The sequence below is a fragment of the Haliotis cracherodii genome, unplaced genomic scaffold (genome assembly GCF_022045235.1).
Source record: "Haliotis cracherodii isolate W230 unplaced genomic scaffold, xgHalCrac1.p SCAF_15, whole genome shotgun sequence".
In the NCBI taxonomy this organism is placed as follows: domain Eukaryota; kingdom Metazoa; phylum Mollusca; class Gastropoda; order Lepetellida; family Haliotidae; genus Haliotis; species Haliotis cracherodii.
The window spans coordinates 28,585,565-28,598,039 of NW_027266270.1; the positions used below are offsets into that span (position 1 = coordinate 28,585,565).

Here is a 12,475-nt window from a genome sequence, read left to right on the forward strand (position 1 = left end):
CTGAATTAATGTTCTTGAGATTGTCAATACATATATATGAATATCTCATCCTCCTAATTCAAGCTGACACATCATGATATAACTGAAGTACTGTTGAAAACAGCATAGATCTTACACAGTATACCAGAATGATAATAAGATGAGAAGATTTATCCAGGGATAATTCTAGGGTGGGGCCTTGTGCTTTAAGCCCCTAAATTTGAAAAAGGCCCACATTTTCAAATACTATGGGGCATTATAACATTGGGCTGAATGTGCTGGAATATTTGAAATTTTCACATAAAGGGCCCATTTCAGAAAATTCCTAGAGTGAACCCTGGGGTGTGTTGCAAAGCGTGAATCGCTTGCAAGCGATGTACAGCAATTCACCTTACAACAGTGCGCTAACTTTCAGCTGCTTGCAAGCGAAACAATCGCTGGCTGAGGTCGCTTCGTTCTCAAACCAAAGTGACGGCTGACTTTGACAGCGGAACAAGAAATTCTTGACTGGATCAACGAGGAAATGAGCAAAGACATCTTTAAAGTAGTCATACATTTATCAGCTCATCGAGCCTCTTCTATTACGGTCATTTACGTCAAGCCAACCAAGCGGTAGTTGCGCCACCATTTTGGAAGAGTGCGCACAGGCTTCGAACTGTTGCAGACCCCGGGATGATTAGTTTGCTTTCTCTAAGCGATTCATGGCTTGCAACACGCCCCTGTTTTATCCATGAGATGGGAATGGAACAAATCCATCTGTGTGGAAAACTTTTGTGTAGTGATTCTGTCTGATGGTAACAATGGCTTTTGTTACATTTTGGTTTACATTTTACATTGACCAAATATTACTTTCATTCTTATACTTCAACCTTTACTAATAAAGTTAACATAGCATATTGCTTTAGAGCTCTACAGGATTGACACATTGACATATGAATTCAGTGTCTTTGTAAATGTTTCTATTTTTAGTGTGTATTTTTTTTAAATAAACATTTATTAGATGTAGCAGGTGATTCATACATAATTATGTGTATTAAAATTGTTAACAATATTTACACTTTTTGTGTTTAACATGCACATGAGGTTTTCTGCCTCTTATCATTTTATGACTAATTTTCAAATCCATCAAAGTTGAATGAATTAACTGAATCATTTTTAAATATTCATCTGTATATAAGGATGGTACAAGAATTTTTCAATCAGAATTCACTTCAGAATGAATTTCAAAACCTGAAGTTCACACTTCACCCAAAAATTTAATTAAAAGTTAAAATTTGAATATTTTAATTATGCAGAAGATCTCAGCATTTTGTTTGTTTGTCACACATTTTGTTGTTGCAGCAATGTTTTGTTTTACACTGTTCTAGGCAATTCCTACTTTAAGATATGGAAGTTATTCTCTCGGAGGAGTACAGATGAGCGTAAGACTTACACCAAATTCCTGGCCCATCTCCCAGACTAACAAATATACTGTTCTCCTACTAACTGATGTCAGCTTCTATATAATGGTCAAATTATAATGGATATTCATTTTTCAGATTGAACGTTATAGCCTAAGTTTGATGATAGAATTGGTAGATTATTTTATTTTATTTTAGGAGTTCTGTTTAAATTTAAAGCTTAAGGTTTTTGTCTCTTAAAACCCTTTCTATTATTTTCTCTAAATGTGTTTAAGTTCTTCATATATTTTAGTAATAATTGTCGTAACTTTGATAGATGCGATTACTAACTGTCAAACTCATTGAATACGGTTATGTTTGTGAGAGAAGTGGTGAGGAAGACAGTTTTCACTTCTTTATCATGAAATAAGATATATTCAGTCACAGAAGTTATATACAATGAAGATTGCAATGTCAAGAAAATGATGATTAGTTTCAAGGAAGTTACATAAATATGCTATTGAGAATTGTATAAATATGTCTATGAAGAAGAAAATTGTTAATACCATTGGTACTTTATTGGTGATTGGGGTGGGGGTAGGGGGGATGCAGGGCTCCAGATAAATCTTTGAGCCCTTGAGTATTTACTCACATGTTATCATTAACATCATTAACTGTGGGTCTTGATAGTTTTCTTTGAATATTCAATATATTTTTTACTCAATAGGGTCCAGTCTATTGGGTATTATTAAACATTGGGCAAACATGTTTTAAACGTTCTGCTTAAAATGCTGTTTCAGGTGACCTCTAATTTGCATCTCTCCATATCTAAGTTACAATAAGTGAGATATAGCCCTTTGTTGCAGTATTTCACTGAAGTAGAGTATGTGTATATGTGATGCCTGTATTCAATCAGTAAATAACAATACGTAGAGACCGGTACGCAATCTGAAAATGCTGTTGGGTTTATTAAAGGTTTGGGTATTTCTACGCAGACAAATCAAATTAATTGAGTTATGATTATTTATTGTGCATATTTTTTAAGTAAATACACAGCTTACCTAGAGCTCTGGAGATTTGTTCCGTGTTGAAATGATGGGCACTTACGTTTAAGTCAAATCAGTACTCACATTTGCCCGACATGGTCCCAAAAACTAGCTCGAACTTGTCACTTGACATTCTTCAGATGTTAATATATGGATGTATTTGCTAAGCTTACAAGACTGAAACAAATTTGACTAGATCTGGAACTGGGATAAGTGGCTAAAGTTGTAGACTGCCATTTGTAACAGGTGCAGGATGTCAGAAATGTTATGTGTGTGGAAAGATGTGTGTTTCCACGGCATCCTCACAAGATGTAGGACTGTGTGTGATGTAGTTCAGACTGTGTAGATGCTGATGTTGTACATGTTACAGCTGAGGTGACAGTGGAGGACTATCTTAAGTCCCGCCAGGGTAACGTGCCCCCGCAGGATAGGCGGCAGATGCCACGCCACCTGGTGGAGGTTTCAGCAGCACAACAACGACAGCAGGACATGCTACAGAAAGTGGGTTGCAGTCTGGAGGAGCACCTCCTTGATTTTCTAGCATAGTAGATCTCCATTATAATATGATGTATCAGGGATTTATCAAGACTTATGCCATGGCTCCTTTGTCTTTGTCCGTGGTCTAACTGAATTGTTAGTTAAACACCACATGGCAATGAGGGAACTTCTTTTTTTTTCCCTATCATTTTTCTTGATGATGGAACAATTTCATGAAAAACATTCAAACACGAATCCGCACAGAAGGTCCTCTGCCACGGCGTCATAGGAGAAATTGTATGAAATCAACAGCTAAATATTTTCTTACATCAGCACTACCGGTACACAAGGAAATGAGCACTGGTAATAACGGGCCGATTGGTATTGTTATGTTGTTTACACAAACACTTTCAAGTTGTGGGTGCTTAGCGATCGTTTTGGGAGTTGGGGCTTTGTTTTCGAGAGGTTAGTTTAATAAACTGGAGAAGCCTATGAGTAAGTGATGGTCATTTAATTTGTTCATAGTTTATTTAATTCAATTGGATTAACATACAATAGTGGCGGCCATGTTCGAAGTTGAATTGAAGCAAATTGGTGAGTTACTGCATAGGTGTATAAAAGTTGGAATATTTTTATTGACTGGCATTCTCATCATGAGTTCAAAACCAAAACGCCACTCTTACGATGCTGCATTCAAACTGTGAGTCGTCGCTGTTGCTGAGTCAATGACAGTTGCACGACAGTTTGATATTAACGAGAGGCAAGTTAGAAATTGGAGGAAAGAAAAGACGGCACTAACATTTGTTGGTACATTTTCTCATGGGTTCATAAATCTATATACACCGATTCACAAAATGGCGCTTCGTTGTTGATGGCAACAAAAACGACCAAAATGAGATTAAAAAAAGACATGAGAAACAGCTTTCCACATTATGAAAGTGGATGACTGGTTTGTTAAATCTTCATGAGAAATAATAATGACTTTTTCAATATAATTACAACGTTTTTCATCTTATATTATTGAATAACTGCGAGTACCGGCACATGTCTTGCAGTCCGACTTTGCAGTGTTTTTTGCCTTTCACTTCCTGGTTCGGCTTATCTGCGGGTCATATCATTTTCTTTTGTATATCAATGGTCAAGTTAACACCTCGGCTTATCTACGGGGTCGACTTATCCGCGGTCATATACGGTAATTGCTTTTCCGTTTATGAACTGCGAAATATGTTTTATGGAGTTTTTATACAGTATGTTACTAGTATGCATTCTAGTATTTGTACAGTACTTGTGATTTGGTAGCTTTCATTCAAAGGAACGAGTCACGATATGGCTGAAATATTGCTGATGTGACTTTAAATTAAACTCACTCAAAGAAACAAACAGATAGAAAAGAAATTACTATTATCTTAACCATGGCTATGTTTGCTCATAAAAGGCCCATCAATATGGGCAAGTAATATTTAGGTGATTGATAACTGTACTCGAGTTGGTCCAAAATGAATGGCATACTTGCCCTAGGACATGCATTTCATAACCCAAATCGGCAAAGTGCAAGGGTGCGTATGTGAAAGGCACGGGGGACATATTTCACATGCTTCATGCATGGCCAACACACAGTATTCTCACAGTTGAGCATAGAGTTCCTGAATATCTTTCAAAATACCTTAATAACAAAACAATGTTTTTTAAGCATTTCAGGTGGTATAAATGTTGGACATGGTTTAGTATGATAGACTACTTGGACCCAAGTGTCTAATTCTTGAAATGGTTACTTAAATCATTTCAACGATTAGACACTGGGTCCTCATGGTCTAACCTATACATAGAGAGTAAATGTCCAAAAAAATTCCCAAATGAAAATTACCTAATTCATTTTGATATAGTTTTAACTCACTGGTTTGTTATGGCTTTGTAGGATGACTTATACTTCACTGGTAACAGATCCAATATGGAGGGAAAAGCTTTAATGCTTACTTTTACATTATTGCATTGAATGCCATTTTAATATTTCTTGAAGTTCAGGATGTAAGGACTTACACAAAATAATGATATTGTCATTATTTGCATGCCAAGGGCACTCTGTTTGAAATCCTAGATACCGGTAAATCCCTGTTTGTAAATACATCAACATCTCCTATACTGTTTTAGGTTGACAAGAGTAATATCATCAAACAGCATCCGAACCCCTTTGATGAGAAGAACACTGATGCCAGAAAAGGTGAGAGACATTTGCTACAGCAGGTCAGAAGTTTATGTGTACATGTAAACCAATTGGAACCGAAAGTCACAACCAGACAGGGGGCACGGGTGGCCCAGTCGTCTAAGGCGACGCGATTCGCTGTGCAGAATTGCGTCCCTTGGGTGAGCAAGAAACCTATGATTGTGGGTTCGAATCCCGGTTCGCCCTGATTATGTTTCTAGGTTTGTCAGCACCATACCCGTGCTCGTGGGTTTCATCTAAGTGGTAAACGTCTGAGACCTGCATCACTTCGGGCTTTCCTCCCACATTAAGCTGACACGCCGCAATATAACTGTAATACTGTTAAAAGCGGCATTAAACACAACTCACTCACACAACCAGACATCAATTGAAAATAGTTAGAAGTTTCCTCTTCCCTTCCACACTATTTCAGAATGATAAGAACAAAAAAGATGCAAGAATAAGCAAGAGACTATTCTTGTAATAATTGGTCAGTTACTGTCTGGCTAGTGTGAGGCTGACCATTTGATATTCTGGGGAAGGGGACCTCTTATTTTATGTTTAGCTTGTGCTGGAAATATGTTACTGGTACAGTAAATCCCATGACAATACAGATGTTCATTTGACATTACAGGTGTCTGCATGCCTGTATTGGTGTTTTCATGTAAATATACATGTGTTCTCATGACAACACAAGTATTCACATGCGAGTATAGGTGTTCATATGACAGTACAGGTGTATGTGATCGTTTCCTAGGTGATCGACCCCGAGCTCGCATCCCGTCAGCAACGTTTGTCAACTACGACACATACCAAGAAGACAGAGAGGATGTAGATACAGAAGGTATGCATTGTTCTAACATCTGTGTTACTCAAGAAGGTATCCGTAATAGGGCTAGGACGAGTCCAAATTTACTACCCGGGTACTCAACTCCTTATTACCCGACCCTATCCAGGCACCCACTGTAGGTCTCAAGAGGTGGGAACAAGATGTACAATTGGGAATTGTTTTACCGCAGCCCTGGCAAAAACATATACATGTATCAAATGATGAGATCATGCGTACACTGAAGTTGACGGAAGCTTTATCTTTAGTCAAACATATGCGTCAAAAGGAATGTGTGCATCGTCAGAAAGAAATGTGAACATTATGGACTTGAAGTGTAACCACTGAGCTACCATGAGTTTTTGTCATTGAATAATATATCACATGACTAACCATGGGTACAGGTAGTACTGTGGATACCCAGGTCCTACTCAGGACCCATCTGACCCGAGTACCACAGTTACCCATCCAGCCCTAATCTGTGACATAAAAAAAACAATGTCAATTTGATAATCGTCGGTCAGACATAATTAATCAGTTATGTTCATCAGTACCAATTCTGCTGAAGTTCAGAAATAAAGAAAACTTAAAACAAGCACACACACACCCCATTTGTGAAAATGTTGACATCCTCAAATAGAATTTTGAGTCAAGAGAAATCCTACTTAGCAATGATTTACTAAGCTGGTACCTTGTGGGGGTTCCCGGTTAGAACTGGTCCTCAGCAACCTATGCTTGCATGAAACTTTAGGTTAGGCTCAGTGATTTGGTTGATTGCATGTCATTGTACCCCAACGGAGTGGATCGTTGATCATAATATCAATCACTAGATTGTCATGTCTTGTCCAGATTTGATTATTTTAAAACTGCTGTCATGTGGCTGTAATATTGCTGAGTATGGCGTAGAACAACAAACTGAGCAGAGTAGGGCAGTGCTGTGCCTTTCCATTCAACTCATTACCATACCTATAACTGTTGGTTGGTTGTTGTTTAACGCTGCACTCAGCAATACTCCAGCTATATGATGGCGGTCTGTAAATAATCAAGTCTGGACCAGACAGTCCAGTGATTGACATCATGAGCATCGATCTATGCAGTTGCGACACGATGATATGCATTAACCAAGTCAGCAAGCCTGACCACCCAATCCTGTTACTCCACTTCAACAAGCATAGTCGCCTTTTACAGCAAGCATGGGTTGCCGAAGACCTATTCTTGACAGGTCCATACATATAATTGAGATGCTGTTCATTATTAGGTGGACTTGCAGACATGTAAACACGCTGCGATATCACTGAATTCTAGGTAAAAGTAAGGTTCGTCTTCTAAAACAGATAATGTTGATTCCAGGATCATTTGATCGTGGCAGGAGGAGTGGATCTCGCCGAGGACAACGGGACAAAAATGGCCGCAAGAGTAGGATGGGTAAGCACAAATGTTCCAAGTCTATATTTCATAACCATAATCACTCATAATTATGTTCATTTCCACGTGTTCAGTTTAAAAGGTGACATCCATGTGAGCTGAAGTATCAGAAACTAGGAGAACAGCTTGGTAGGATAAGGGCCTTTCTTGGTCAACAGGATCTGAATAATTGAAGAATTGATCAAACCTTTTAGAAATCGTAATACAATGAAAGTTATCACATGTTTTCCAATGAGAACTTGACTTTGTTCATTTCAACAATTGTGTGTAAGTGACTTATGACAACACTAATTAAGGAAATCATAAATTATAAATGTGTCATAAAGGCTGATTTTATATATTGACCACACAAGATCACTGAATAATCAGAGTTGTAGGGAATACAGTTTTATGTTAAATAGGTGTCAACAGCAGTAAGTGACAGGTCCCTACAATATATGTCAGTGCACTGCAGAATGTCCGCAATTTTTCTCTGTCAAATGTTTTTGAATCCGGAATACTGGTGGAAGATGGCAGGAATTCAGTGTTTTTCATCCTTACTCAACAAGTAGATAAGACACAAGTCAGGGCAAAAAGGCCTTGCATTGTCCTCTTGTTGCTTTATATTGGTAACACCAGGCTTTTAGAGACTGTACCATTCCGGTGAAGCCCATTTCTGGTGTCCCCCGCCATGATATTGCTGGAGTATTGCTAAAAGTGGCGTAAAACCAAACTCACTCACTCACTCACTCACTCACTCACTCACTCACTCACTCACTCACTGTATCATCCCAAAACTTCGCAAACGATCAAGTCTGTCATGTCTGTCAACAACAATGGTCAGTAACTCTAAGTTACTCTTGCTGATACAGACCGCTCAATTCTGGCCACAACAGCACTTGACATGTTACTGTTGTTTCAGTCACTTGCTGCCGTTGACAATTACCACAAATCAATCTACAACAATCTCTACAGCCACAGGAATAATGTTTAAATCAAAGTGACCAATTGTCAGTTATTTGGAAACACAGTGGATTTGTTGAAAATTTAGTATTTTATCTAATCGAACCTGAATGTTAATGATTGTTGCTGTTTATTAGTTCTTGAAAATTTTTTTTTTTCAAATTCTAAATTAGGTATGCATGAGGAAGAGGAGTCCCAAGTTCCGCGAGCTCTCAGCACTAATGACGTACTCGACCTCACAGCAACCTATGTGCGTCAACAGCCCCGTGTACAGTCTGCACATGCCAACGAAGAGATGAACAACGCCATGAACAGCATCCGAGAACTGAAACAGTCCCTGGCAACAACAGCTGGACAGAGCAGTCTCAGCCCCACCACAGGGTAAGTGAGTGAAGGAGTGAGGACATGAGTGATAGTGGGAATTGAGAGATGGCTGTTGGGATGAGGTTTTCCGACTGACTATGTGATTATGATAGTTAGAATTTATAAATGTCTGTAGTCTATGGTAAGATGCATATTGCTATAAAGGGACCACTGGTGGCCCAATTGTCTATGGTTGCGCAATTGCTGTGCAGAGTTGTGTCGCTTGCACTCACCAGAAACCTATGAGCATGGGTTTGAATCCCTGTTAACCCCTATTACGTTTCTATGTTTGTCAGCACCATACAAGTGCTTAACGGGTACTTAAAGAGTAAGTTAAAGAGATTAACGTCTTGAGACATGAATCACTTCAGGCTTTCCACCCACAGTAAGCTAACTCACTGTGGTATTACTGGAATACTGTTCAAAGCTGTGCTAAACCAAACTCAGTCAAACTACAATAGACTAACCTATGGTCTATGAAATCTTTTAATACACTATACATTTCTCTTCTCTAAAATTAAAACAATGAATTTTCCTGATGCTGATTATATGTGGAATAGAGCTGGCTAGAGATGTTTTTGTTTTTTCATAAAATACATATATTCCACAATCATGGTGCAGGACTAATACTACAGCTATAAAATTATGAGGTCTTATTTTAAGATTTGTGAGATTATTTACTATGGTATTGTCTTGAGCAGAACCTACATCCGCAAACTGCTGAAGGAGACGAGTGAGGAGATGGACAGCCTGACCTCGGAGCTACAGGGAGATATAGAGGTGAGTCACTGACCTTGGAGCTATGGGGAGATATAGAAGTGAGTCACTGACCTCGGAGCTATGGGGAGATATAGAGGTGAGTCACTGACCTCAGAGCTACAGGGAGATATAGAGGTGAGTCACTGACCTCAGACCAACAGGGAGATATAGAGGTGTGTCACTGACCTCAGAGCTACAGGGAGATATAGAGGTGAGTCACTGACCTCAGAGCTACGGAGAGATATAGAGGTTTGTCACTGACCTCGGAGCTATAGGGAGATATAGAGGTGAGTCACTGACCTCAGAGCTACAGGACATATAGAGGTGAGTCACTGACCTCAGAGCTGCGGGGAGATGTAGAGGTGAGTCACTGACCTCGAAGCTACAGGAAGACATGGAGGTGAGTCCTGATCGAGTAATATAAATGATATTCTTGTTTTACCTTTTGCAGAAAGAAAGAAAGCTAACCAAAGAAATTCAACATGAAAGAATAGAAGGGAAAAGAAAGAACCGAGATGACCGTCGACACCTAGGCAATGAAGCTGAACAGGGGGAGGTAACTCTGGGACCAAGGTCCAATTCTGCTCGTAGGAACAAGAAATCTGAGACGGAAGTAAAGCAACAGAAACTCTACCAGATGGAGTATGACAAACACATGACAGTGGCCTCAGCCCCACAGCTGACCCGGGACGACAGTGGAGCTAGTGCTAGTAGTCGGGAGGATAGACCAAGCTCTGAGGTGGGACAGGTTACCATGGTAACATAAATAAATATATAAATGAATAAATAAATAAATGTAACAGTCTCTAGGAGAGGGGGGTAAAAAACATTCTTTATACTTCAGTACTTACTTAACATAATTTCAATGATTTTTCAGAGCTGTTTGTCAAGATGCCATGTTTGAAATAACTTTGCGGTTATTGAATTTGTAGTTCTTGTTTCTTTTTGTGACTCCGTTCTAGCAGGCTGCTTCTCGGGGAAGGTCCGCCCGATCTAATAGACATGTTGTTGGTAAGCCCCACCCATATCGTGTACCCTGCACTGCTTGCCTGTATCATTCACCCGTGTGTTGTATTGGGGACATTATTACACTCACAACAGTACACAGTGTATCCAGCCAGTTGTACACCCTGATAACGTTTACTACACTCTCAGCACATTTAAATAAGCCCAGTTGGTCTCAGGTCTGTAGGGATGTACAGTTTGCAGTCTGTGGTCCATCAATTGTCATGTTGGGCAGCCTAACCGCTTCTGGCTCAGCCTTCAATTGAATCACGGGATAAATGTGCAAAATTAATTAATATTCATGGTCAAAACCACCCTTTGAGGCTTGGCCTTTGGACTCAAATAGTGGTTTGGATGCTGAATATGCATAATTTTTGCTACAAGGACCTCTGATTCAATTGAAACTCCGCTGTTCGGTACATGAAGTCTAAAAGTAACTTGTCACTTGCATTTGATTCAAATATAATGGTGGCGCCCTGTCAAGGCAATCTGATCATTATTCAAGATCTTATTTGAAATAAAATGGGCCTTACCTCGTGAAGTACATCAAGACACTTGAGCTCCTTGCTTAAAAACATGACAAGATTTGGAAAACGTCTGTCCATTTGACAGTACAAATGCTCTGCAAATCCTGCAAATGACCGAAATCTGCAAGACAGTCACCTTGTTGTTCATGAACCGAATCTTGATTTCGATTCGCGATTTTGATGGGATCATGCACAGACTCATTAGTCCAGCCAAAATAAAACTCCATAATTCCATCCTAGTTCGGCAAGGGTGGAAACTGGACTTTTATAGTCAATTAACTCCCTTGCCTCAGGTAGATGCTATTTCCAGTGTGTTATGTCTTGATTCTGTTAAGGATACCCTTGCCTATGAAATCAACAACCAATCTGACTGACTTCTGAATGAGAGTTCGGCGTAAGTAAAATTTCAAAATTGCCACCGCGTACATTGGAACCTGCAATACATTTAATCAAATCAGAAGACTGTTATACATGATATGTTAGCTAAAATAAAGATGAATGTCTTATCCTATCACGTACACATCTAGTTGAATACAGGTGATATCATTCCTTGTTTCAGTCATGAAATTGTAGTTTGATTGGACTGCTATTTTTCGTGTCATGTCAAACCGAACTCAAAACATAACAATGGTGGTAATAGGTCCAGTGAATTTACAGAATAGAATGGAGATTTAATACACTGGATAATTGAAGATGAGAGGTACTTGAACATGACATGCTTATAAATCCCAAATAATGGAGATTGTGTGGTGACAAGGGGTCAACTGGTTGATTGTGTAATCTTACCTTCATGGCGTGTAGGGCTGGGATTGGTAACTCGGGTACTCGGGTTGGGTGGGCACTGAAAAGGACCTGGGCACCCGCAGGACTACCCTGATCCGTAGTAAGTCAAGTGATATACAGTAACACATGGATAATAAGAACTACAAGGGACCGGAGAAATCAGTTTGTTATATCCGTTTTTCGTTATAGGCTTTTTCGCTCGGAAACGTCCGCCATCTTGGATAAAACAAAACACAATACACGTAACTGCAGCATTGACTTGTATTAGCAGTGATCATTTCGTAGAATTCAATTGAAAACATTTCTTAACATTCATTTAAGTTTAGCAAGATTAATCCGTCACCGCTGATTGTGTTGATTCGCCGCTGATTGCGTACAGCCAACTGTCAGTGACACTTGACACTGAGTAAGATTTCTCAATTCGCTATACACGTCACTAATTAGTGATAGATGATGGGCTTCAGTGATCAGATATCAGTTCGATGTATCCATTAGTTCGCTGTAGAGAGTTCATTATATACGTAAATTTTAAATGATATTATATAGGAGATAAATCAGGGATTTTCTAACAGTACGTTGTATCCGTTTGTTCGCTCTATCCGTGTTCGTTATATCCGTGTTCTACTGTATTGTTTAATGACAAAAATGATAAAGGAACCATGTGGTTACTCTACAAGTCACTAATGTTCGCATTTCTTTCTATTCACCCATTCCTTCTGACTTTTATATGTTTGAAGATAGATAAAACTTCTGTCAACTTCAGT

The 12,475-nt window shown here is 39.1% G+C and overlaps 1 protein-coding gene across 16 annotated transcripts in view; it reads left to right on the forward strand.

Moving 5' to 3' along the window:
- Nucleotides 1-12,475, forward strand: part of LOC139462460 (cytosolic carboxypeptidase 2-like) — a 104,506-nt gene that overhangs the window by 85,736 nt on the left and 6,295 nt on the right. For 14 of the 16 annotated variants that reach the window (XM_071244194.1, XM_071244193.1, XM_071244202.1 and 11 more), the window contains 8 exons: nt 1,347-1,400; nt 2,775-2,905; nt 5,030-5,099; nt 5,839-5,925; nt 7,258-7,332; nt 8,448-8,655; nt 9,339-9,417; nt 9,848-10,135. In XM_071244194.1, the coding sequence (XP_071100295.1) occupies nt 1,347-1,400; nt 2,775-2,905; nt 5,030-5,099; nt 5,839-5,925; nt 7,258-7,332; nt 8,448-8,655; nt 9,339-9,417; nt 9,848-10,135 (992 nt within the window). Of the gene's footprint in view, nt 1-1,346; nt 1,401-2,774; nt 2,906-5,029; nt 5,100-5,838; nt 5,926-7,257; nt 7,333-8,447; nt 8,656-9,338; nt 9,418-9,847; nt 10,136-10,358; nt 10,408-12,475 lie in introns of all 16 variants that reach the window. The other 2 variants (XM_071244208.1, XM_071244201.1) reach the window with 2 other exon arrangements.